Source organism: Anguilla anguilla, chromosome 17 (genome assembly GCF_013347855.1).
Source record: "Anguilla anguilla isolate fAngAng1 chromosome 17, fAngAng1.pri, whole genome shotgun sequence".
In the NCBI taxonomy this organism is placed as follows: domain Eukaryota; kingdom Metazoa; phylum Chordata; class Actinopteri; order Anguilliformes; family Anguillidae; genus Anguilla; species Anguilla anguilla.
Window position 1 is genome coordinate 19,830,405 of NC_049217.1, and position 27,868 is coordinate 19,858,272.

At 43.9% G+C, this 27,868-nt stretch overlaps 2 protein-coding genes across 2 annotated transcripts; one reads left to right on the plus strand and one right to left on the minus strand.

Moving 5' to 3' along the window:
• On the plus strand, positions 1–13,301 carry LOC118216672 (cdc42 effector protein 1-like). The gene is made up of 3 exons (XM_035398061.1): positions 1–187; positions 5,975–9,006; positions 10,130–13,301. Exons 2-3 carry the CDS (start codon positions 8,565–8,567, stop codon positions 10,789–10,791), a joined length of 1,104 nt encoding a protein of 367 aa, XP_035253952.1. The 5' UTR covers positions 1–187; positions 5,975–8,564; the 3' UTR covers positions 10,792–13,301.
• On the minus strand, positions 13,273–27,868 carry LOC118216671 (SH3 domain-binding protein 1-like). The gene is made up of 18 exons (XM_035398060.1): positions 27,571–27,868; positions 25,066–25,108; positions 24,264–24,368; positions 23,730–23,806; positions 23,201–23,312; positions 22,841–22,917; positions 22,403–22,460; positions 22,220–22,288; positions 22,021–22,111; positions 21,592–21,728; positions 19,223–19,334; positions 18,744–18,825; positions 18,504–18,584; positions 15,932–16,045; positions 15,072–15,169; positions 14,817–14,943; positions 14,145–14,488; positions 13,273–14,034 (listed from the first exon to the last, which is right to left on the minus strand). Exons 1-18 carry the CDS (start codon positions 27,609–27,611, stop codon positions 13,781–13,783), a joined length of 2,022 nt encoding a protein of 673 aa, XP_035253951.1. The 5' UTR covers positions 27,612–27,868; the 3' UTR covers positions 13,273–13,780.

A 27,868-nucleotide genomic window follows, 5' to 3' on the forward strand; every position in this document is an offset into this window, starting at 1 on the left:
ATTACTCTGTTCTATTTCCATGCAGTAGCGGTCACTCAGTATCAAGGGGTCCCGCTGGGGATGAGTTGTCCCAATATTAAATTTAAACGGATACAATAGAAAGACTGAAGAGGACCAGATTTTCGACAGTGCGAGAAATTCACGCAAGAAAATACGGATTTGTTCAGTACAGTCCGCCAAACCGAAGGTAAGCTTATTGGGACTGTAGCGCTAAATTATTATTAATCGATGCTGATTTTAAAAATCTTTAAATGTTTCCATCACTAATGAGTTTGTTTTGGGAATTTCCATTAAAGTGAGCAAGCAAATCTCAATTTAGTGTATGAACAAGAGAAATGCTTTTTTGCAAAATAGGTTGGGACAGGGAGATACAGATATAACATGCATTCATGTCAGTGTTAACTATCCTTGCATCGTGTGTAGGAAAGTTGTGAGTGCTGGTTATGAATGGAATGGAACATAACATCGCGTGCATATATAAAGATATAATAGCTACAGTAAGGGTTAAGTCAAAGATTCGACCTTATTTGTTTATGTATACTTATTTAATATTTACATTTTAATTAGTATTTGTATATGTATTAAAAATGTGATCAATGTGCATGATAGCCTAGCTGCCACGCTGGGATTGTCACAGGGCGATATAACGTTACTGGTAGCTCAGGACGAAAAGTTTGGAACTGGGAGCCCCGTGCTTAAATGACCTCTGCTTTTAATTTCCAAGGAGCCACAGTCTAAGTCCCTCAACCCAATGACTCACTACGAATAATTCCTTTGAAAAAGTGTACGGTGATTGGACTGATTAAATAGTGACTGTAAGCTAACCTGCGTATGTAGATTTGCAAAGTTTTTTTTCTTTTTTTGAAACTGGAAGAAAAGTTGCTTATTCTTAGTAATATGGATAATGTTGAAGTTTTGCACTTTTTACGAGTCAGTCGTCGTGATTGACAAATTAACGTGAAACAGCATGTGAGTCTGCAACTGTGCGCTTGTGAGTGCGTGTACGCGCGTGGCTGGCCTCTGGGCAGTTAAGTGGAAATATAATCTCCGCGGGACTGCAGCCTATTTAAATTGGTTTGTGCCACGATATTTTTCCTCCACCTCCGCTCTGATTTCTCACATTCTTAAAACCCCAGCATCCCTAGTGAGTAGACTACTTCACTAAGCATAACGTTCACGCTTTTTGGTGCTTACTTTAGGTTTTTTTTATTTTTATTTTAAATTCATTTGACGTTGTATGGAAACTGTTGAGCACGGTTTGTTCCCGTAGGCGACATCTTAATTAGATGGACGATAGGAAAGCAGTAATTATGCGGCATCAAGTCAGACATCAAGTCAAACAACTTAGTCTATATTATACAATATTATCATTTATAATATATTACATTATGAACGTGAGTTCAGGTAAAGTTGGGACATTCATGCTTTTGGGTGTTGTGCAATGCCAGTATAACATAACATATTTGTAGCATTGTCACACTTTACCTGATGGGTTAGATAAAACAGGGCAGCATTCTTCAACTGAAGTGTGATGGAAGTACAACATCCATTACCCACACATTACACATTTATTTGTGTTAAACTATTCGTGTCATTATTATTCATGTGTTTGTTCAATTAGAAGACAGTATGTAGGCCACCCCCCCCCCCCCCCATTACGAATATGTCTATGCAGGCTAAGCCAAATAAGTTCAGTACTGGCCACAGGAAACTGTGTGTAATAACATTGTAATTATATGCATTATTATAAATATAGTAATGTTTATGTACATAGTGCATTTATTAATTACAGAAATTCAGAATTAAAACATTGAGAAAGGCCAATAGAAGGGAATCTGTTAATGCAGAAATAAGATACTAGAAAAATGAAGGAAAAGAAAGTGAAATGAAAGAACACATAAGATGGAAGGAAAGAGTGCGTTTGAAGCTGTGGTGTGAAGTCCAGATCAGTGCGTTCGTGTTCCCTGAAACCTTTGTACAGTGACTGATGACTGACTCAGCTTTTGAGCTCCTGTTTGTTCGCCCCTCATGACTTCAGACCCAGGTCTGGTCGTCGCCCACGTTTGTCACACAAAGGTGTTTTTGTATTTTTTCGCGCATTCTGTTGCTTGCTCCAATCCGCAGTCAGCCAGCCCCAGAAACAATGTCCGAGTGTCAGGCTTTCCTCTTCTCCATGCGCAGCGCTTTGAGGACATGGGCACACACCTGGCCTTTTCCCTACACATGTGCGTGATAAATGGAGGGTCGCGGGGGTAAAAAAAAAAAAAAAACTACAAGAAAGGGATGGAGTAAAGAAGAAGAAGAAAGGCAAAGTTTAAAAGGGACAGAAGAAAAAAAGCAGAAAAGAGAGAGAGAACGTGAGAGCTGAGAGAGAAAAAAGAGGGGTAAAGAAGGACAGAGAAGAGAGGGCAGGATCGTGGGGGGAGTTGATGCTGAAAAACTTCAGTGCTTTTCTGGCTCGGTGTTGCAATGTTTCCCTTGACGTGTAACAGTTGTGAAAAAATGCCATGGAACCGAGGCAGCAGGGCTGAGTGTAGAACGAGGCCTTATCTCGCATGTTTGTCCGTTCGGTTAATTTAGTTAAGGATTAGCGGAGCGGAGCAGCTGGTAAGAGGAAGAACTGGGGAGGGAATGAAAGCTAAAAAGACTTCATGGCAGTGGAAGTGAAAAATGCGTTGACCAGAAATGAAGAGGGCTTCCCCGCAAAGAGAAAGGGCAGGACTTTGAGTGAAGGTCAGACTCACTGTGCAGAGAAATACTAGTACATTTGATCTTATTCACAGACACACACACACACCCTGGTGTAAGTAAATTCATATACACATACTCAGATATGAATACACATACATGCACACAAGCAAACAATAATACACCTACATGCACTAATAAAGAAAAATACAGTGTGTTCCCGTGCTATACTGTCCCTCATTACGTACAGCGCTTCATGTACAAATGTCCTCTCACAGGAAACCATTTTGTTTCTGCCCTGTTATACTGCCCCCCACTAGCTCTCTGAACAGATCCAATGTAGACAAATGCAAAATTTGAAACCTTATTGTGCTGTCAGCAGGTAAAAACAGAAAAGCACAAGAAAAACACAATTTCCCAAAGCATTCTATATACAGTATATGACCAAAACTATCTGGACACCCCTTGGTCTGGGGCTGTTTTTCATGGCTTGGACTAGGCCCCGGCGTTCCAGTGAAGGGAAACCTTAATGCTACAGCATACAATGACATTCTAGAGCATTGTGCCCTTCCAACTTTTTTTTTTTGACAACAGTTTGGGGAAAGCCCTTTCCTGTTTCAGCATGACAATGCCCCCATGCAAAAAGCAAGGTCCATAAAGAAATGATTTGCTGAGTTTGGTGGGGAAGAACTTGACTGGCCTGCACAGAGTCCTAACCTCTACCCCATCAAACACCTTTGGGATGAATTGGAGTACCGACTGTAAGCCAGGCCTTATCGCCCAACATCAGTGCCCAGACCTCACTAATGCTCTTGTGGCTGAATGGAAGTGAATCCTTGCAGCCATGTTTCAAAATCTACCTAAAAGCCTTGCCAGGAGAGTGGAGGCTGTTACAGCAGCAACGGGGGGGTCCAACTCCATATTAATGCCCATGGTTTTGCAATGAGATGTTCAACGATTAAATATGGATGTGATGTTCAGATGTCCACATATTTTTGGAAATGTAGGGCGCCATGTTTTTGAAAAAAATGTGAATTTTCTCATGAATTACCGATAAGCACATTTTTGTTGTAAAGCAGACTACCGGTAAAGCCACATAGACATGTTTATTGGCAAATCCATTGCCTGATACAAATGTTTGATTAAGATATAATGCATTGTAGTTGTATAACTAAAGTTTTGATTATTATTCACACATAAGTTTGTTCCCTTCACCTTCGTTTTTATCACCAACTGTAGCCCCATGTTTTTATCTGGTGGTACAACAAAAGAGCACTGTAATACGCATTTGCACAAACACACACACACAGACACTCAAACACACACTCTAATTCACACAAGGACATGGCAGTGCAAGCTTAGCCAAGTTTCAGAAGCAGGCCCATGTAATTTTAGCATGTGGCGCTGGCAGTTGTAAGCAATTTTCTTGAATCTTTGGTTTCGGCCCACAGCCTGGTGCCACGCTGAAATAGACGTGATGTCACAGCAATCCAGGCCTGTAGCTGACCTGCATCGGCGGAGCGGTGCCCGTCTTTTGTAATTTGTGGTTCTGAGGTTCCAGATGTTCTTTTAAAGCTTTGAAACCAAACCCTGGATGGGGTCACAGTCCATGGCAACGGATCCTAAACTGTTGGTCCTGACCCGCTGGTCGGATATTATAAGCTTTCCGTTGACATTCACAAAAGTCAGAGTAAACACTGTACTGGTTACTTTCACAGCATGTGCAGGAAACAGGAAAGGTTTCATTGATCAACACCTTTTCTGTGTTAATGAGCAAAAAAGAAATACGCATTTTTGCTTATAAAGTGGGCTTAATCACTGGTTTAAGGGACTGAAAGAAAGAAACATGTTTTTAATCAGAAGTTCATATCCTTTATTTGATGACTGTAATAGATAGTCTGCACATTTTTTGGTTTTGCATTCTGTTCACACGCTGTTTCTATTACAATCTCTGAGCCTTGTGGTTTCATGGGTTTACTTCAGATGCAGTCTACCCCACAACAACCAAATATCTCAAGGGTTTCATTGTGTCATGCTCATATTGTTTATGGGTGTGTGCTGGTGGTATATTTATAGAGTTCTGCAAACGTGGAGCCGTGTGTCTGTGTGCGCACACACGCATGTACACACTATGAAGTATATGACTGTGATTATAACGAGTGTGAGTGGCTTCCGAAGTACACACTTCCAGCCACTGCTCATTGTTCACTATGCTGTGCACCAGCTGAGCTGCAGTACCCTGACTGACCAGAGGGGTCACTCTTGCGTTATGAGGCAGACATAACCCTGCCCATAGAAACCCTAAGCCAGGGGCCTGAAGCTCTATTCCTGGAAGGCTGCAGTCTCTGTTGGTTTTTGTGATTTCCTTTTAATCAGCAGCCTATCTAGGCCCTGTAGGAATACATCAAAAGCCTGCAGCCCTGCAGGATTTTTCAAGGGGAAGGAAATCAGCATATAATCACCAGGGTCAGGATGGAATCAAGTGAGAATCAGCATATAATCACTAGGGTCCGGATGGAATCAGGGCAGCATCACCTCGCTTTGATGCTTGCTGGCACAGTCGGCCAACAGCATCTCGCACCGGCAAGGCATCAAAGCTCCCTAACTGAATCTCTGCTGATTATTTATAAGCCCAGCAGCAATGCAGTACAGGCAACCTGTCGTAAAGCCCAGAATGATGGGAGTCTAGCCCCCTCTCCCTGCAGTCTGGTAGCCTCTCCCTCACACTGACAGGGCTTGACACTAATCTGAGCTCCAGTTGGAGGATCCCGCAGTTTACACGTGTAGTTTAGCCGCGGACTTCCTGCCGGGGAGGGTTCTCTCGAAAAATAGAAAATCTTTTTTTAAAAATCTTTTGAAAATGACATGATGCTACATTTTTTTAGGTAGAGAAGTGCCAGCATGTTATTTATTATTTTCTTTTTTCTCAGACAATAGTATTTAAGTCCCTGGTTACAGTGTGGTACCGGTCTAGATTGTACAGGCCACTTCAGCAAAGTAAAGGGATTAAATTCAAAGCCCACAGTGAGTGATGGGCATTTTGGTGCACTTTACTACCTGTTGCAATGGACTTAAAGCACAGCCCTTCTTGCTCTGTCATGAATACAGAACTGTTACATGCAGCAGGTGTCTTGTGAGCATTGTGTTTTCGGTAGTACAGAGGACTCACAAATAATATACTGGGCTACAGTGAATAACCCGAGGACATTGAACTAATGGAACTGTGCTCTTCATTTCTCTTTTTCTTTCCTTTTCTTTCCTTTCCTCTCTGTCTCTCTCACTGCAGACTCAGAAGCAATGGCAGGGCTTTGGTCTGAATGAAGACAGACAACCTGTTCAAGCCTGGATCACAGAGCACTAAGTGGATTGAAGGAGACGGATGGACGAGAGAGAAGGAGGGAGAGAAGAGACGAGAGATTACAGACTAATCCAGGACTTGACCAATCCCCGTCTAGCCTTTTTTTTTTTTTTGTTCAGGACGCAGACAAACAGTGCAGGGATTATTGAGTTTAGTTTACTGCTTTTTAAAGAATTAACATTTTATAGCATTCCCTGTGTGCTTTGGGAATCCCAGGATCTTGGGGGGCTGCGTTTGCCAAGTTCTAAAACAAAAGATCAGGAGGAGGAAGCTCCGTAGCAGGTGGGGCAGGTCGCCCAGACAGACGGCGCAGAGCTTGGGTCATCTGCCACGCAAGAGTGTCTCCCACATCTGAACTGGACAGTGAAGTCGGGGCTCCTGTGGCCATTTTGTTTCAAAGAACTTACAACGAGGGAATTGTCCCGTGGAATACTACCCACCCGGAGCGGAATTACGAGAATATACAGGGATTCGGAACAACAGGACAGAACTGTTGTTCTTGTCTTTGGAGATTTTTTTTTTTTTTTTTAGATAAACGAAGACAGACTGGACATCACTAACTCATGCTTAATTCTTTGGCCTCACATTTTATTTTGTATCTCGATGCTATTTAGATTGTAATTTAGCACACAGATGGGGTTGGGACGTGAACATTAAGATAAGAGACCTGCAATAGCATAAAATCTCCTTGTGTGCTTTGGAAAAAAAGCTACTTTGGAAAGAACAGTGGTAGTCTGTTAAGTAAGCTGTTTTGGGTGCATATGTGGTATGTTTAACGGTAAGCAACTTTTGGACTGTTTGGCTTTTGGAAACATTTCTCTGACACCCACAGACAGAAGGGCTTTTTTTATTGCTGAACCTGTTGTTTTGTGAAAAAGATGAGACCAGCTGCTGGCTGTCTGTGCTTCTCAGAGTGTTTCCGTGGGAACTGGCCCAGGTGGAAATGAAGGTACTGGACGAGAATTAAGAGCAAACAAAAAAAAGTGCTTTAAAACCATCAAAATCCTATTACAGTTCCCTAACAGCATATTTATACAGTCAAACAAGTGAGCAGGCTTCCTGTGGGAAAGTATATAACAGCTACCACCAGTTGTGTGTAAATGTAAAAATACATATTCATATACATTTCTTTTTTTATACAGATATCCACACAAGGCAAGTTAACTGAATTTTTAGTGTTTGTTGACATAGGAAATATATTTTCTCTGAAAACTAGGCTTTACTCTGCATTTCAAATAATATGGAATCTTTAGGCAAAATTTTGGATGCTTGTAAACAAAGGTGCAAGCTGCAGGTCCAGACTAGCTGACAGTGTTAAACTAGGACAAAGGGCAGCTTTTGAATCTAGATTAAACATTTCAGATTAAAATCTAAAACCTTTCATCTAAAAAAATGCATATGTCGTTTCGGAAGTGTATGTTCTGTAACAGGATGCAGAATCAGAGATTATATAGAATAGTACTTTCAGAATCAGAAAATATCTGACGAGGAATTTAGATTGTTTAGTCTAAATCTTGGTGAAACTATTAGCTGACTGTGGTATTCAAACTGAGAGGAAGCTAAGGTACTATATTGCAATTTAAGATATTTACTTGTGTAAACTTTTAGTGAAGCACTGCATAGCCAGAGGAAAGTAAAAAGTTCTTTTGTTTTTACAAGCAAATCCCAAAATCAGAAAAACAATACATACTACTTATTTAGGCCACAGACATTAAATTAAATTCAATATATTTCTGATAGAAGCAGAAAAAGTAACAATATCCCATAGTGAATATTTGCAGTTTGTTTTTTTATTTTTATTTTGAGTGACGTCTTTGCATTTCCTCTGCGTTTTACATTGGAAACATTGGACAAATGTTTTTTTCTGCAGAACCCCAGAGATATTTTCGTCTAGAACCACACATTTTTCTGAACTGAGGTTTTATAAACCGTATTCTGAAAAAATAGCGGAGTTGAAGACACACAGGTCCTGGGATATATCATTTACTCTTTCTGTCAAGACTAAAATCTGATAAACTGTGGTCATACATGAGAATAACACTGATACAGAACTTATACTGGAAAGTGTCAGTGGAGCTGGATTTTAAATGAGCATTGGAATAGACTGACGCTGGTCTTTTTGCTCAACTTCTCAGAACTGCCATTTTTACAAGATGAACTCTGAGCAATTCCAAATAGTGTCTTCCTCTATTAGTTCAGCCTCTTAAAGACGACATCCAAAAACAACAGCTGGCACAAAAAACCTTTATGCCAGAAAATATTTGGCGCTTGACCGGTGAGAAATTGATTGTACGCTGGTTTTCTGTGCTTGACTGCTGGGAGTCACTTTAGGTTCCGAGGGGATTTTCAGTCTGTTAGCTGGTCCCTCTTTCATCAGACTTGCAGGGACTTCTGCCGCTCTCTTCTTTTTTTGGGATTAAAGAGTCCCCCCCCCATTTCACTTGCTAGTTTGAGGAGGGAGGAAATAGGGAAGTAATTTTTGTCTTTTTTGGTGCTGGAACACAGCCCTGACGCTGCCATGAGTCTCGGGAAGCTTCCGGGGATTAAGGGGCTGGTGTCCAGCTCCCAGGGGAAGCGGCGCTTTAAGAACGACCTCTCGGTGGACATGATCAGCCCGCCGCTGGGCGACTTCCGCCACACCATGCACGTGGGCCGCGGCGGGGACGTGTTCGGCGACACCTCCTTCCTTAGCAACCACGGCGGGGCGGGCAGCGAAGAAGCCGAGTCCGGAGGCTCCAAGACCGCCAAGTTCTTCTCCCGCACCCTGCGCCACGTGCGCAAGACCCCCGCCCGCCCCCGGGGCGGCTCCCGGGACCTGTCCTCGCCCCCGCCGCCCGTCTCCCCAATCATCAAGAACGCCATCTCCCTGCCGCAGCTGAACCTGGACAACGGCTGCCTGCAGAGGGCGCTGTTCCCCATGTCCCCCAGCTGCCCCGAGGGCTCCACTTTCTCCTCCTACGGTGAGAGACTGGGGAGCACAGTCTCCGTCTGGCTCTACAGCGCCACCCTGTGCATGCGCATGTAATGTACATACTCACTGGTGATTTCAGCTGGTGAATGACCACACACTCACTGGATCGAGTCATTGTGAATCACCTAGGTAACATTTGTACACGATTACTTTCACACACACACACACAACTGGGACAATACGACTTTTGTGTGTGTGTGTGTGTGTGTATGTATGTGTGAGTGTGTCTGCACGCGTGTGTGCTTGTCAGTGCGTGTATGTATAAGCTGTGGGTGGATATCTGGAATTCCCTCCCAGCCGCCAGATTGTTATCCAACACTTAAGGAATTCACCCAAATCATGAGACATGGGGGGGGGCAGCAAACGGGTTAACCATCACCCCGTAACAGTCTGGATTGGACTCAGGACTAATGCACATATCGTCTCAATCTCACTTTCATTTTACTATCATCCCACATTCTCCTCCTCTCCCTTCCTTCTCTTTCATTCAGGTCTTCTCTCTCCCTCTCTCCTGTTCTTTCTTTCTTTCTTTCTGTCCCCTGCCATTTCTTATTCCAGCCCCGACTGAAAAAAGTGCCCAGTAGGCATATAATTCAGTTTCCCTCCAGCCAGCATTCAGAGCCAGTGAAGTCATGGCACAGAGGAATGCATGTGGGCTGGGCCAGAGTCCACCATACAAAAACACCTGGCAGTTACTGGCCTGTTTCGCACTGCCACCTGCTGGCACACAGGCCAAACTGCAGGCAAAATAACTGCTCAAACTGCTTTATAGTCTCAAATCTATGGGTGGCCAATTCTGGTCCTGGAGGGCTGGTATGTTTGTCGCTGGTTCATGTAAAGATTGAAACATTATATATAGGAACACAAGAACAGTCTTCGGTCATCATTCATGAACTCATCAAGATGTGTAGCTAAAGTGTCAGATGGCATAGATTTTAGGGCCAATTAAGCATATATACTAATTAAGGCCAGAAGTTGGCATAAAAACCGGAAACAAATACAGCCCAAGCACATGCCTGTGTGAAATCTTAGTGATTCTCATTACAGTCAGGGCATTGATGCGTTAATTATTCCATCCGCCATAACACAGCAACGCCTCTCGCTGCCCACAGGTTTGCAGTCAGGGTTCGTCACCCTCCCACGCGTCTCCCGCCTCGATCGGCAGGTGCAGGACTGCTCTGGAAGCCCGGAGTTCCGGCGCAACTCGCTCCCGGACGACGACGACGACTACGCCATGATGCGCTCCGACTCCATGACCTCGTTCACCGTGGACCTGGGGCCCTCCCTGATGAGCGAGGTCTTCAGCGTGATCGACAGCCCCAACCACATCCATACGGCCAATCATGGCTGGGGGGAGGAGGAGGAAGAGGTGGAGGAGGAGGAAACGAGCTCCACCCCCGAGCCAAAAGCCGACGCCCCTTCAATTAATTCACCCTCCATGTCCCCGCTGAGGCAGAGCAGGAACAGTAGGGGGAGCTCTGGAGATGGAGAGTGTGGAGCAGAGGAGGAGGGGGAGAGCAACGAGCCTCTTAAAATGGCCACTCCTGAGGAGGTGATGAGGTCCCCTTCCAGAGAAGAGCTGGGGATGGAGCCTGAAAGGTTCAAGAGGGCCGCTGACGTGCTGGCACGTCATTACAGCTCCGGCGAACTCAGGCAAGACCAGCCTGGAGACGAGGACCGCCCACACGCCGGTGTTGCCAGTAACTCCTCCGTTCGTCTCCAGAAGAGGGCGCCATACGCCTACCACGACGAAGAGGATGAGATCAAAGTCTGAGCAAAAAAAAGTAAATAAAAATCCAGCGTTCCGTGTTCCATAACTGCGCCCGTGCCCATGTCTTAGTGCCTCGTGGTCACTTCAGAGACCCCTGAGAACTTACAGATTCCGTACAGTTCCCTGTGAGTTTCCCCATGAAATTTATTAATTTCTATATTAAAATAGCTTCAATTCCATGACAACACCGAAATGAAATACAAAACCTGAAAATACAGAGTTTGAATACCCCTGTTAAGTTCCAGGGCATGCATATGGAGTGGAAATTACAGATTGTGATTTAGAACAGTGGGAAAAATGTAACTTCAAACTAAGAGAGAGTTGTGGACCTCAATTTAATAATAGTCCATTCATTATTAATTGCATACTGTTAATTAGTGCATCTTTTAGAATGCCATTTTAAGATAACCCAGTGCCAACTGATTCCTATTTCACTTAATTGCATTTAATGGAGTGCTGTTGCATTTTATAACAAAAATGATCAGTGTAAAGTTAAAGAAAATCTCAAGTTGCTTTCTTTTATTCAAAATGATTTCATAAAGCAAACCTATTTTTGTGATTCAAACATTCTTTCCTAACATTCTTTGAAGCCTACAAGAGGAATCTCTAGAGTTGTGACAACGTAAAACCTTAATGAGGTTCTGATGGACTTCTCCATTGAAACTGGCAAGAGAGGCAAAATCAGGACAATTATCAGCTTAAACAGGCAGTATATCAATTTACAGATAATATTATTTTCAAGATATATTCTTTTTCTTAATGACTTTCAGTAAGGTCGGATTATTGTCAGTACTGCCCTCCCCTTGTTTGAGCACACACACACACACACACACACATTTATATATATATATATAAATGGTGTATATTATGCTGTTAAATAGTGCTCAAGAATGAGATGGCAGGTGATTGCATCACAGTGCAGCCTGTCCCTTGTGTAGGACACTCCTCTTTAAAAACCTCAGTGGCAAACAGACTGAACGGGTTGAAACAATTTAACAGAAATAGGCAAGAGTGGACAGGGCATGTGAACAAAGAAGGACAAATATGCAAATGTGGAAACGCATCAGTTACAGGAAGAGAGAGAGAGAGAGAGAGAGAGAGAGAGAGAGGACAGGAACAGAGCGGACTCTCTGTCAGTCATGTACTTTGCCACCTGTTCACTTCTGTTAACAAATACAGACAAACTGAACTTTCGTCTCTTTGGCTTCCCCTCGCTCTTGCACCACTGCCCTCAGTGCTCAGCTCAACCCTGCTAAACAGGCCTTCCCATGTTACAGTATTTTGGGCGATGTTTATGGGAACGCTCTGCCCCACACTCTTCAAGGACGAGGTTTCCCCCGAGCAAACCGACCAGGACGAACCTTTGCATTTCACTGAATTTAAGTGAAATGAAGCGGATTAAAAAAGGGAAATAAAATGATGTTTCTTTCAGTATTGCTGCAGTTTTAACCCACAGGCAGAAGCTCGTGGGAATTATGCAATAATGGGATTTTTTTGTACTTTTTGTAATGCTGTTTGTTCTGAAACGGTCTGTGCAGGATGGTTTACAGCAGGCGACTGAGGCACGTATAGGACCTATGGGAAAACTAAGAGAGATGTGTTCTTGTTACAGAAAAAGGCATTTTATTCCCGTTTGAAACACGAAACCATCGTCTGAGATCGTTTTAACAAAGCAGGAGGAAAAAAGGCAACAAAAACCCGTCTGCTTTGTGATGCAGGCAGAACAAACATACCTGACCCATGTTTCTGCGGACAAACGGCCAGCGTTTGGTGGTGTAACCGTAGAAACACTACAGTCTTAACAACACAACCTCGCCTGACACCGTTTCTCAGTAGCAGCACTAAGATCCTGTCACTTGTGCTCCTGGATGTACACTTTTTGATAGGTTCCTGAATACAGGGAGGAGAGCGTGAGAAATGGGCTTCACTCATGTTGGTGGAGACGGAGAGCGCTAGCGCGCGGCTCACACAGTACAGCTGAAAGTCAAGTGTTTGGGGGAAGCTGCTTCACTGCTCCTGTGCTAATAAAAAAAGATCTATTTGCCACTGTTGGACTACTGTAAAATGCTATAAGGATGCTAAGTCTTATTCCATTAGTAAACTGGCCCATCCCACAGGTTTTTTTGTTTGTTGTTGTTGTTGTCGTTTTTGTAAAGGTAAAACCTGCACGGCATTATTCTGAACCTGTACATTTTGATTTCATTGCAATAAAAGCGTACATGCGCATATGTTAACAAACTGAAACAAAAGCTTTGGTATACACCTGTGGATGTCCTTTTTTAACTGAATTAACAGAAATCTCAAAAGTGTGACGATAGCTACACTTTTGAAAACCTCTTAGGCCAACCAGCCTACTTCTTATACATGGTAATACATTTTAAAATGCATGACATATTAGTAATACCTATTATGAATACTGTGTATGAATGCAGTATAAAATTCAAATGTATGTGGTACACTTACAAATAACAACAATATCCTTAATGGCGATTATAATAAAATGATGTTTTTAATAAGCTTGGCAGTGTTGTATTTACATATTATACCATATATTTCACCAGAACTACACAGCAACATTGTGTAAAGCAAATACTACACTACTGATAACAGTGGAGCTTAGAGATGAAGATGAAAGTCTGACTCCAAAAGAACTTCTTGGACAAAAGCCTGATCCCTGAGATTTCTGGCAAAGGTTATTTAATCCAGGCTGCACCACATATTTGTAGCGGCCCTACTAGAATTATCACAACACCTGGGTAACTCAAAGCCAAAGACCTTCTGGAACTGTGGGCATTTTTCTCTGGATACCAGAAGTAGTTCAGTGAGAGGAAGCTGCTGTGAAGGTGAGCTCTAGTTTAGCTTAAAAATGGAGTAACAGGGGAGGCACAGGCCCCCCTCAAGTCCTCGCTTCTCAGAAAGATGCTGGTGCTTCAGCACCAGGATGTGACTAAAGGGGATTGCAACCTTAATCTCTCGCAGGATGCCCCTTGAGCTACTTACTGATTGCTTGGGGTGGCTGGGGGGGTGGCTGGGGGGGTGGGCATCTGGGGGCTTTGACCGTTAACTTTCTGGGCCTGGCCATGTTGTTGAGTGAAGCCTGGGGCTCGACTGAAATGGGTGGCTTGGGGGCGGTCGCTCTGGCAAGGGGGGGACCTGGGGCTCTGGGTTTTGCAACAGGGCGAGGCCCCGGCTCCATCTGAGTCTTCGGGGCGAGCGGTGGCTTGGTGGCCTGGAAGGTTCTCTTGGCTGCGAAGGAAAAGAACACTACAGATGAGGATAAACGGAAACATCGGCGTGTGTTACTTCATTTTTTAAAACTGATTTTTTTTTCTGTTCCTTTGTGACACAAAGGCTACCTTTGTATGGTGTAGGTCCAGAACTCTGAGGAGGCTGGCCAGAAGTGGGTTCTGGCTGGTTGGACTGCATCGTCTGGGTCAGGTTAGAGGTGGGATTTGTATTTGGGCTCTGGTTCTGATTCCGAAAAGAATTCCGGCTGGTGTTGTCAGTCTCGAGGTTTGGGTCCTTGTTCTGGGTGGGATTCTGGCTGCCATTGTCTGAAGTCAGACTGGGGGTTGGGCTCTGTTTCAGGTTCAGCTTCGGATCCTGGTTCCGGGTGGGATTCTCCCAAACAGTGGTCCGGTGGATCAGTGGGCCAGTCTTTACATTGAAGGAACCAGAACGACTCTCAGGCGACAAGGAGCTGAGGGAGAAAAACAGAGGAAACACCACAGAGAGCAGTGAAGGAAAGTTTGGGGTGTGGGAAAGGGTCAAAAGCAGTATAGCAAAGTGTGTACACTGCTTTATTTTCAATGAATGTCTCAGATAACCAAGCATACTATTACTCTATATCACTCATATCTAAAAACACTCCATGGTGATACCTCTGCGGCTGACAAGAACAATATTTTACATATTGATTTACTGACTCAAATTTACACAGGAAACATCTAAGTAATGAATAATAGTGTTGAGTTGCGCAGAGGAGAGCGAATTTGTCTCAGTCGGGTCTGTGATTTCAGGGCTGCTACCTGTCAGTGGGTGAGGGTGAGGAGGGGGTTGTGACTGCAGGGGTCTGCTCTGTCCCAGACTCGGGACGGGAGGTCACAGGCGCTGGTGGGTCATCCCCCTGGGGTTCGGGGATCTCGAAATCCACAGCTTTAGGAAGAAATAAAGGATCCGAGAAAGAGACAGAAAACAGATAGGATTGGTTCTGTCTCACAGTAAGCAGAAGAGCGTGATTGGTTCAGTGGTAGAGCTGAGCAGAGATGTGGGACACGTAGTACCTTCCGGGAACAGGCTTTTAGCGTGCTGAATCAGTGGCTCGATCACCGTGACAACCTGCACAGAGGAGGCTGATGCCATGTCCAGAAGGGCGTCCATCCTGAGAGAGAGAGAGAGAGAGAGAGAGAGAGAGAGAGAGAGAGAGAGAGAGAGAGAGAGAGAGAGAGAGAGAGAGAGGGAGAGGGAGAGGGAGAGGGAGAGGGAGAGAGGGAGGGAGAGGGAGAGGGAGAGGGGGAGAGGGAGAGGGAGAGGGAGAGAGGGATAGAGATTACCCTTCCATATAGTGCATAAAACACATGCGCACACACACGCACATGCACAGAGAGAGAGAAAGAAATTTCCCTTCCATATACAGTATAAAACACAAACACACACTCACACTCACAGTCACAGTCACAGTCACGCGAACAGTAGTCAATATGTGGAATAGCCTGCCAGGTCATGTATTGGAGGCAGAAACGCCAGGGATTTTCAAGACTAGGCCGGACACAGTGTTAGATACTATCAAGTCTGTAGGTAATCAGAACACTAATTTAGTCAGGAAAATAGTGAGCATTGTTGGGCTGAATGGCCTGCACATGCAGAGATAGGGAGAAATTAGCCTTCCATATACCCTTCCATATAGTGCATAAAACACACACAAACGCACACATACACAGAGGAGTACTCTCCTATATACTGTAAAAAAAACACATAGCACACAGACACAGAGATATAATGTGACACACACACACACACACACACACACACACACACACACACACACACACACACACACACACACAAACACACAAACACACACACACACACACACACACACACACACACACACACACGCACACACACACACACACACACACACCCCTCAGTGCGAGGCCACAGCAAGTTGGGCCCCAGCACGATGGCGATGTTACTTGGGCTCATCCTGTTCACGGCCTGATACTCCGACAGACGAGCCAGGAACTGCACCAAGTACCTGAGAAACGGAGAGAAAACGGAGAGGGAGAGGGACGGAGGAAGCAGAGGGACAAAGGGATAGAAAGAAGAAAGAGGAAACGGGAAGTAGAGAGAAGGGAAGAGTAAAAAAAAAAGATGGATGAAGGGAGCAGAAAGGGAGAAAGAGTATGTAGAGACAGATTGAGGGAAAGGTGTAAACAAAAAGTAAAGACGTTTGAATAATTTGTGAAAATACTGCCTACAAATAAACAATGCGCATCAATGAACATTTCAGTTTCCACTTCGATGTAAATGTGCCGGAGTTAACTAATGAGCTCATTTTCATCCGTAGTCCCTGGGCAGGTTATGAAAAATAAATAACCTAGTGTCATCAATACAGTTCTTACAAATACTACAACACAAGTTGGTATTGTTATTCATGATTGCAGTCATTGCTCTGTCTGAGACACTGCTACCTGAAGAGATAACAAGGCTATTTGAAATGCCGAAATACAACTCAGTTCCTTTATTGTTGAAAAGAGAGAAAGAGCAGGTGGTGGAGTATCCATCCATGAGCATAAAGATCTTCAGTACAATAGAAGAGATGATCTCACTCTCAAGCTGGATTCAGTTGAGTCACTCTGACTAATCCTACTTTGGTCGGGGAAACAATTATTATTGCCTGTATATACCAACCCCATGACTCATACATTGTCATTTTTAATGATGACTTACCTACTTAACCTTTCTCCTTTGAACACAGCAGATTACAAAAATCACAAAATCTATAAGAACAAATACACCCAACTACTTGCTACACAGAAATTGCTGAACAGAAATACTTTATTTTACTAACAATAATAATAGCAAATCCACATGGACAATCAGTCAACTTCTGAACAAAAACTAAGCTTCTACTGTTCTTCCTTCTGAACATTTGTACATCTGTTGGAAATAGAACCTTTACTGAACCATATGAAATATTTTGAATTCAATAACTTCTTCGTCAATGTCAGTGCAACCCTCTCAGAAAAGATTTTGGCTCTCCACTTGAGTACTTGGAGGATCACTGTCCTTCGTTCTTGGGATCTTAACCACCAAATTAAAAAGAAGTTATTGAAATAATTGGTAATGTGAAGAATCTAGCAACAGGTTATGATGAGATCACTTTGTCACTCATAAAAACTAAATGTGCCCATCAATAATTAAACCATTAACTCTTATCTTATCTTAAAACATTAGAAACTGGTGTAACACTGGCTTAGCAGATATATCAAAATGGTTTAAACTGAACAAACGGTCACTAAGTGTTAAAACAATCAAACCATAATTTTCACAACAATAAATAAATAAATACTGTGAAACAAATGCCAGTTTCTCCATCAACAACAGTACAATTTAACAAATGTCATCAACTATATTTCCTTGACATTATAACTGAGGAAGCCCACGTTCATCGTATTTGTAATAAAGCATCAAGGCTCATTGGTATTATCAGCAAAATCAGTAGCTTGGTCCATCAGCCCTGTCTACTAACGTAGTGCTATGGTTACTTTGTATTTATAATTTATCCAGACCACGCCTATTGTAATATTGCCTGGGCTTCCACATACACCACTACTCCCCTGAGAATAAACGGAGTACACAAAACATTTGTAAGCCTAGCCACCTCTCCAAATCGTAGTGAACCCTCAGGCCCGCTGTTTAGTCAACTTACATATTTGACATCAATGTTTATCAGACTTTCACTTTCATATACAAACATGCATATTGTCCCTTGAATTGTAAAAACATCATTCAACACTAGAAAAGCAAACAACTTCCATATCCCCATCTTCCACCCTACACTGTGCCACTTTACAGTGGCTCATATTTAGGCCACACACTCTCTCTCTCTCTCTCTCTCTCTCTCTCACACACACACACACACACACACCCACTCTCTCTCTCTCTCTCTCTCTCACACACACACACACACGCACACTCACCCATGTTCACACATTTTGTCTGGTAGTTTGTTTGCAGGATTTTTACTTATGTTTCTTTTTTTTTCTTCCCCTTTTATCTTCCCCATATGCCTCCCTGAAGGCACTTGCTTTAAAAGATTTTTTTTTGTTCTTTCTTTCATTTTTATTATCGTTTATCATTTCAGTTGATTAATTAGTACTAGGTGAGAGGACCATAAGCCTTTTGGGATTTTTTTCTCACTTGCACAATTGGTATGTAGCTGCTGTTTTGTCTGTCTGTTCGCATGTTTTCCTTGTGCAAATAAATAAAACACATAAACACGATGTGTTTATCTGTTTGCTTTAAGTCACATCTTAAGTTTGTGTGTAAAGGTAAGGTATTTCAGTATATGGGATCAGCATCACATGTTCCTTGACTACATAAAAATGAGAATAATTTAGCCTTTCATAGCTCCTGCTGTGTTTCTATTGGACGCAGTCAGAAAACTGAATCATAAGATGATAAAGATGGAGGGGCACAGCTGCACTGACCGAAGGTTGCTGTAGTTCTCTGTGGGAAGTTTACTCAGTGCTCCCTTCAGCTGCTCTAACTTGTCTGCAACCTCTTTTTCCCTGCAAAAGGAGGGAGGGAGGGAGGGAGGGAGAGAGGGATGGAAAGGGAGAGAGAGAAGAGGGGGTGAGGGAAGTGAATGTGTGCATGCAGAGTCTCACTTGAAATGACTGGTCCAAGGTTTGCCTCTATAATGTTTGGGATGACCAGTCAGCACTTACCCTGCTGCTTTGAACCAATCATTATAGAGTTCAAATGTCATGAGAGGTTCAGGCAGCTCTCTGAGGTATGACTTCAGGGCTCCTGCCAGGCAAAAAAAAAATAGTGAGAGAGAGAGAATGAGAGATAACATATATCTGATACACCCTGAGAAAGATAGCAGCTTAGAATACAGGAGAATTAAAGGAGAATTAAAAGCAGGATACATTTACGCTCAACAGTCCACACGATTCAAGCATTACTCCCTTTCACTCCAATAAGGAACTACTGCATGACCAAATTCACTGCCCTTAGCAGTGGTCATTTATCCTGTAGTGTTACATGTGCACCAGCAGAGGGCAGTTGGACGAACTTGACTGCACCAATGAAATGCAGTCTCCTTCTTAACTTCCCTTTTTCGCTCACACTGACACATTCCTTTGTATGCTATTCATCCCTCTCCCACACCCACCCGCTGCCCTGCCCGGTCCCGATCGCCCACCTGCCACTGCATGAGGATCAGAGTTGAACTCGCTGTGGTCGACGTTTCCACTGTCCAAGCTGCACTTCAACTGCTTAACTACAGAGGCTGCTGCAGCCAGCCTGAACAGACCCTGAGAGAGAGAGAGAGACAGAGAATATATAAACACACACACTCACGCACGCAGACATGCACGCATGCTCACATGCACACAGACACACACAAGCACATGCACACAAGTATGCGCACACGCACTCAGACACATACATACACGCACATGCACACACACGCATGCACGCTCGCGCACAAACACACACATACACACGTACACACACATGCAAGAACACACACACACGGAAGGAATAAATCATAGCAAGCCTGGGCTGGTAATGCCACAGAGTGCATATGTACGGCTCGAAATGGTTTATTCCAACTTAACCTACAGCACTTACCATACAAATATTACATTACATATGTACAATAAATAAAACAGTTACTCAAGCGATCAAAATAAAACAGGGAAGATACTGGGAAAATGTACAATGCAAGTTGTAAGTATTAGGACAGTGGTACAAGTTTTGTCATTTTGACTTTGTACTCCACCACTTTGGATTAAAAAGGAAGTCATGAATATGAGATTAAAGTGCAAAATATCATATTCAATTTGAGGGTATTTACATCCATATCCATATATCTACTAACCTGCAGGTTTTCACTCTAACCCTATCAAAGCCCATCACATTCAACAGCTAGAGATCTTGCTGAGCTGCTAATTAGTAGACTCAGGCGTGCCAAATTGGAGTTGAAATGGAAACCTGGAGGATGGTAGATCTCCAGGAACAGGGTTGGATACCTCTGTTACACAGAGCCCCCCCCCCCATTTCAGGGGACCGAAAGTTACTGGACAATTGACTGCTCAGATGTTTTTTGCCCAGTTGTGTGTCACTGCATCATTACTCGACCACAGGAAAGCGACTGTTGTGGCCAACTGAAGAATACTTTCTATTGTGAAGAAAAAGCCCCTTTCAACTGTCTAACAGATCAAGAACACTCCCCAGGAAGTAGATACAGATGTTTCAAAGACTACCATAAAGAGAAGACTACACCAGCTTCACCACTGGACACAAACCACTGATAAACGTCAAGAACAGAACGGCCAGGTTACTGAAAAGTATATTATAAATTAGAGTTCTGTAACAAAGTCTTATGAACAAAGGAGAGGAGTATTCACCTATACCAAACTGACAGAATAAGGAAAGTGTGGAGAAACCAAGGAACTGCTTGTGATTCAAAACATGCCACCGCATCTGTGAAACATGATAAAGTTTCATGACTTGGACATGCATGGCTGCCATTGAAACTGGCTCACGTGTCTTTATTGATGAGGAGACTACTGATGGCACCAACAGGATGAGTTCTGAAGAGTACAGAAACATCTTATCTGTTCAGATCCAACCAAATGCCTCAGAAATTAATTGGACAGCACTTCACCCGACTTGAATCTAACTGAACATGTGTTTCACTTGCTAAACACAAGACTGAAGCCAGACAGCCTCGCCCCCAAAAAACAGGAACTGAAAATGGTTGCAGTAAAAGTGTAGCAGAGCATCACCTGATATACAGCTTATGGTGAGGTCTATGGTCCATAGACTTCAGGCAGTAATCAAACCTTAAGGACTTGCAACCAAATACTAAACACGACAACTTTATTTTAAATGACATTAATTTGTCCAGTTCCTTCGGGTCCCCTAAAATGGGGGGGCTATGTATAAAAAAAAGGCTGTAATTCCTACATGTATCACGGATCACCCTCAAATTAAAGCTGGCAGTCTGCACTTTAGCCACATATCCATTGTTTCATTTGAAACGCAATGTGCCGTAGTACAGAGCTAAAACAACAGCAAATGTGCCACTGTCCAAATACTTATGGACTGTACTATACATTTGCCAATATTAACATTGCTGTTTATATTCTTCTGCTTTATTGCTAAGTGAACAGAGACCGTTAGATGTAAACAGCACTGTTTCCAGTGGAGACCTAAAGCCACTGATCTGTGATTCCTCTCACACAGTATGTACGCCCAGCATCAAGTCAACAGCCCAAAGCAGAAGTAGTACCAGTAAAGTAACATATATTCTTAGGTGTACTAATTGTACTTGAACTCTTCCATGTTAAGTCGATCAAACGTAAGTTTGCGTCTGAAGCGCATATACAGCCGTGAGACCCCAGTTTGTGTGTGGGTGTACCCATGTGTGCAGGAGAGAGGCCGAGGGGAAGGCGCATATACAGCCGTGAGACCCCAGTTTGTGTGTGGGTGTACGCATGTGTGCAGGAGAGAGGCCGAGGGGAAAGGAAGAGGGTTAGAGCTGAGGCGTCACCGGGTGCCCACCTCCTCCTTCATGCCCTTCTGCAGCAGCATGCGCACGCACTCCTGGATGGGGGCAGCGATCTGTCGCCCGCTGTGCTGCAGGTGAGCCAGGAGGGGTGCTCCGTACACCCGCCCCGAGGGGACGCACAGCTTGGGCCCTGTGGACCAGACAAGGACACACACTGACTACACGCTTGACACACACACACACACAGGTAAATGCAAAAGCAGTGGGACAGTGACCAAATTTCTGTTGTTTGGGCTCTGCACTTTAACCACAATGAAAATGAGGTTAAAGTGCAGACTGTCACACAAACCGTACATACGCACACACACACACACACACACACACACAGAAGCATGCACACATACGCACACAAAAATGTGCGTGCACACACACACACACACACACACACATTGCAGTATATCCAGATACACACATATGCATACCTGACAGACTGTGGTCTTCTTTCATCTCTTTGATATTTGTCTCCAGACAGTCCAGGGAATTCTTATGATAGTCAGCTTGCAGCTCTAACAGCTAAAACAAGCAAAGAGAAATAACTGACACACTTCTGCCACTGGCCCATTTGTACACTGCATCATTGGGAACAGGAGAACACAGAGCCATTTAAGAAGGACGACTCACACGGATGAAGTAGTTGGCGTAGCTGTCCTCCTTAGAGGCGAAATGATACAGATCTGCAGAGTACTGGTCCTGTAAGCATGTTACACTCACAATTACAAATGGCAGCCAGCAAAGTTAACAAAGAAGATGACATCACAAGATTATTGCTGACATCAGGAAGGATGTCATCGATGCGGCCGTCACCTTGATGCACTCCAGCTTCTTCCAGGCCTCCTCCACCTCCACAGTGCTGGTCTGGGACCTGAGGGTCAGCGGAACAGGGCATAACTGGCACAGGCAGGCAAGGAGGGGTGGGGTCAGAATTAAGGACAACCATGGGACAGACAAAGGCAAACACTGGGATATACGCAAGCAAACATGAGGAGACTGAGTTGGGGAAACAGGGGAAGCAGTGGGTGCCCAGGATACAGACACAGAGGCAGTGTGTGAGGGACAGACGGACAGAAATAACAGAAAACAGAGAAAGAAATGGGGGAACGTACACAGATACTGTGGGATTCCTGTGTTGACAGGCCCACATGTTTTCAAACCCACTCACATGCATACAGATGCAGACAGAAAGTGATGAAACTATGGGCTCTGACCACTGGTACCAAACACCTGTGAAGGAGGCAGGCCTACCTGTTCCGGGCCGCGTGCCAATCAGTGGTCAGTTTGGCAAACAGCTTCTTGTTCCTCAGAATCTCTGGCAGGTCCTCCTGAGAGCGGATTCTGTATTAGCCTCAGTCTTAGATGCAGAGACTATAGCCTAATCAGAGTCCCATTTAAAATGAATAAACATTGAGGGGCCTCCATCTTCACCAGCAAGATCAGCCTTATTTCATCTGTGTCTTCATCACCTACCTCCAGAGAGCCCATCCCCTTAGTGAAATACAAGGCACTGATTTCTCACTCAAGAGGCCAAGACACAAATAGAACACACACACATATACAAAGAGACAAAAGACAAAAATTCATCACTGTAAAGAGAGAAAGCCTCACCTCACTGAGTTTATGGAGTGGCTCCAAAACCTCTCTCTCCAGCTGCAGCTCAAAATCTGCCAGAGTCTTCGCCAGAAGCGTCTGCATGAAGCAGCACATCTCCAGAACCTTCCTGCAGAGCAGACACAGACAAAATAAATATATATGCTTTTAATCACATATGGGCAATTCTTCATTAAAATGTTACACCATTGGGAAAGAAAACATTTCTCCGGAAACACAAGAAGTAGTGAAACAGAATGTACATGTCAGCACATGAGACACATCGACACAATACGCAAATCCCATTTTCAGTCAAAAGTACTGTTTCACACTTTGGAAATTGATTTAAAACTGATGGGAGAGACACAGGTAGAGATGGCGGGAGAGACAGAAAGACCGAGAGAAGATGCAAAGTAAAAAGAACCTGACGGAACATGGGAGAAATGGTAGTGGTGACACAAGTCAGATAAACTAACAGACCACATCAGAAATGAAAGTACAGAAACCAAAGCTGCATTCAGTCAGTGAGCTTCCCTTTTGTTCTCACCTTATGGGAGAATCTCCGTCAAAGTCTTTGAGGCTCTCTGCCATGCTGACAGACAGCAGCATCAAAGGGAGCTTTTTCTGTGGTGAGGGAAGAGGAACAGAGTCATTACAGACAGAGATCATCTGAACACTGAGCTACACTTCATATGGGTTAAAGGCACATATCAAGGGTGAGTAAATATCACAGGCAAATGTTCAATAGGGATCACATGTACTCTATACCAGTTGATTTAACACTGAACATTTCACTGTGGATCACAGGCAAATGAAGCACAGACAGAATAAGGAAATGGTTCACAAACAACTAAAAAATGGACGGAGCCATTACACACTCACTGGTTTGAACCAATCAAAGCATTTTCCTGTGGATAGCAAGCAAAGGCTTTTTTTATTGGTGCATGCATGTCAGTGATTGACAGCATACGATAGCAAGATCAACTGCACAGCCCATTAAGGCTGGCCCTCCCATCGCCCAGCTATAGCGGAGATCCGGGCTGATGCGCATTCACACTCGCAGCGCGGGATTGGCCATTACCGTGCGCTTCTCTGCGTCCACCCCCTGCTGACTCTGCAGACAGCCCGCCAGCCTCTTGTGAATGACCTGCGCGGCCCTCTTGACTGGCTCCACCCTTTGCTCCACCTGCAGCCAATGAGATCAATGCATTTGGGCTTGCTCTGACATTTTCAGGAAATGCCAGCATATGAAGAAACAATAATCCAAGAAAAAAACAAGACCTGAACAAACAAATCTTGAAAAAAGTATACTTAAAAAGACAAATGCCTGAAGAAAATATTAATATTATGAATAAATGTTTTGTTTATAATTGCATGCAGACAAAACCATGTGTTGCTGAATTGCAGAGTAAAAATCATGGCTGTTGCCTTCCTTCTTCCAGCATTAACCCGAATCTCCCAGAAGTCCAGAATGCCCACATTCTCCCAGGAATCTCTTACATCCCCAAAGGATTGGAAACGGAGGATTAATATCAGTACAGATCAGAACCACTGCCTGTCTGTCTATCTGACTGGCTGCCTAATGCCGTACGTGATTATGTTTATGTTTAAGGCAGAGGTTCTTAAACCCAGGCCTGAGGACCAACAGTTAGTTCAGGCTTTAATTCCAACCATTACTAGAAGCTCTAAATTACAACAAGCTGCCAATTATTCATAATGTGATTTTTCTCATGTGTTCTTAGAGACGATTTACCCTTTTAAGGCCACGTTACATCAGAAATAGCTGTGTGTACTAAAAAGCACACATATTCCTTATTTGCAACTCAGGACTTCAAGTATGGCAACTCTGGGGCAACTCTGGGACCCTGAGGACATGGACTCACCAGCACCAGGTCATCTGTGAGAAGGTCAGTGGCATCCTGATTCCTGCAGGGAATACATGGAAGACGTGTCAGAGGGACAAACGAAGAGTCCAGGGGGGGCGGGGAGCTGGGTAGGGCAGTCAAAAATTGCACAGCCATGATAAGGATACCGGTATGGGGAATATGAGCATCAGAAACGGGGCATGGGAAAGTTTCAAGTTGACGCAGACAAGAAACTGAAACAAAAATTCAGAGTTGACGAGAGCCAGCAATTTAAAGATGCAGGAGCCAGCTTTATTCATACCATTTTGAGAGGATTATTTGACATATTTTACCAACTAAAGTCAAGTCTAAGAGAGCTCACATCCATCCAGTCGGGTGTAACTGTGGCCCTGAACACAAGAGAATGACAGGGAAAAGGCCTTGTCTGTGTAAGGGCGTTGCTCGCATTGTTTTCTTCGTGTGGTCGGCACCCCTGATGTTCCTTCTCTCTTTCTCACGGTTGGTCCCCCTGCGTGCCTTTTAGATCTGAACCTCATCACACATCAAAGGCTTTGTGACTTCCACCAGCAGCTCTACACCTCCTGCTTTACACCTCCACCCACAACATGCACCCTCCACTCAATGCGGGTTGGATGCTGCAAGCCGAAGGTTCCGCAGCCCATAAATGGCAAGTTTCAGCAAGAGCAGTCCATTAGAACACTGCCACGCCCACACAAACCTCACAGCTATAATGTACTTTACTTTAGAAATCACAACTAATGGCTTATTATATTAGAGCAATGTGCCGTGTTCCTCGTTTGATGAAGGCACCACGCTGCCGAGCATGGATGAGCATCATGGCCTCGGATAAAGGCAGCGTTAGGGCCGAATACAATCCGAGGAAGTGTGTTTAGGTCTAAAGCATGCGGCTGCTCGGCCTCTCTCTGCACACTCACATTCTCCAGTAACAGCAGCTGTAAACTGCTAAACGCTATCGGTGCAGAATATGTGAGATAGTCTGAGGGTTATGCAGAGCATATATCAATTAGTGCACCCAAGCACACACACGCCCGCACACACACACGCACACGGATGCATGCATGTACACATACACACACACACACACACACTCACACACCATGCATGTCTGCACACATACATGCACACACGGACACATGCATGCATACGTATACACTCACACTCACTCACACACACACACACACACACACACACACACACATTCTTATACTGTACGAATAGTAATGAAACTCAGTGGGTTTTTTCAACGCTTCAGCCTGTGGGAGGAAAGTGGCTTTTCTGGTCATTTCTAAAAAAAGTTTGGGGTCCTTGTAGTGCGCCTCTCTCTCTGCACTGTGGTAGAGCACAAAAATCCTCCACAATAAGCTCTTAATTTGTTGCACGACTAGTTTTGAGATTAATAATAACTACAGACCTCAATTCCAGAGCAGGTTGCAAAAACCATGCAAGTGCTGTGCAGCAGCAATCAGCAACATGATGCGTCACTTACACCACATTAACAAACACGAATGCAGATACTTTTTTAGACAGATGGCATTTTAAGGTTTTTATATCTTATTCTTTTACCTGTTTTTAACCCTAAATCTTATTTCCCCGATTTTTGAATGTCCAGTTGCCATTTTTAGTGCCAGGATCTGGGGCAGTGAAATTCTATTTGGCTCTTTGTTGAAAATCCCACAATTCTGAGGCAATCCAGTTGTTTAATGGATCACTTACAGCAAACTCAGCAGCCATTTTATATAACTGTCATGGTGTACTCTGGCTAAAGCCAAATGTACCTTTTAGTAAAAATGTGTGTGTTCTTTTCTGGCCATACTTCAGACATTACAGATACACACAGAACTAACGGAGTGGTTTGTGTTTATCTAGCTTAGTCATATCACAATATTAAGCACCCATCATTTTGCACGGTCTTAAAAGACACACGGCGCCTTGTTTAATAAATTTAATACATCAGTTTCATCTATAAATCTTCACCCTCCTGAACATCAAAAAAAAAAAGACAGATTTTAAAAAGTAAAATGCGTAACGCGGTTGAGGATCCTGACACCGCTAATAAGATCAGTCACCCATTGTAGCCATGACGACACCAGTACTGCAGGCAAATGCAGGTCATGTGACCCAAAGAGAACAGAGACAGGAAGGGGCCGGGGTGACTGGCGCTTCTGCAGCGACCTGAACAATGGGACTCGCGTCCGTCTGAAGCAGTGAGTCCACTAGAGACAAGGGCTCATTTTGTGAGCTAACTTGGTCCTGTGGGGTTTCAGGATGGCCCTGCTTATACCTGGCAGCGCAAAAACAGAATCTAACCTAAATTCGCAAAGCCACAGAAAAAGGCATAAAGACGTAAATTATTCATTTTTAAACACTGCTCGTCTCATCACCCAGTCAAATAGATAAGAACATGACTGTGGCAAAAGCATACAGAGCTGAAGGTCAAAGACCGGATTCATTTCTTAAGCTGGAAAAAAGAAATGGTATTAAGAAACAAAGAATTTCACTTACTTCCCCACAGATCCAAACTGCTGTTTCAAGAGGTTGAGCATGGTTGTATAGGAGACAGCGGCACACTTTCTTCTCCAGGCACTCTCCTCTTTGCGCCAAAATCCACCTCAGATGTACGGTCCAATTCAGGTCCAGTTTGGATCAGTTTTTCAGCTCGACACCTGCTTGCTTCAAGCTCTCCGTTTCTTGTTCATTGTAAGCCAGCTCTCGCCGTCAGCCTGCCAATGGTTTTAGTTCTTGTTTCGGAAGTATTTGGGGCTCAACTGTCACCCACACCACCGCATGCACACGCGCACAT

What these genes read in the sequence shown, in the direction of transcription:
- LOC118216672 (XM_035398061.1), top strand. Translation starts at nt 8,565, where the DNA reads ATGAGTCTCGGGAAGCTTCCGGGGATTAAGGGGCTGGTGTCCAGCTCC. An exon ending in CTCCACTTTCTCCTCCTACG is followed by an intron (nt 9,007 to 10,129) that starts GTGAGAGACTGG and finishes CGCTGCCCACAG; the next exon opens with GTTTGCAGTCAGGGTTCGTC.
- LOC118216671 (XM_035398060.1), bottom strand. Translation starts at nt 27,611, where the DNA reads ATGCTCAACCTCTTGAAACAGCAGTTTGGATCTGTGGGGAA. An exon ending in ACGCCAACTACTTCATCCGT is followed by an intron (nt 22,112 to 22,219) that starts GTGAGTCGTCCT and finishes TGCTTGTTTTAG; the next exon opens with CTGTTAGAGCTGCAAGCTGA. An exon ending in AGAAGGGCATGAAGGAGGAG is followed by an intron (nt 19,335 to 21,591) that starts GTGGGCACCCGG and finishes TCTCTCTCTCAG; the next exon opens with GGTCTGTTCAGGCTGGCTGC.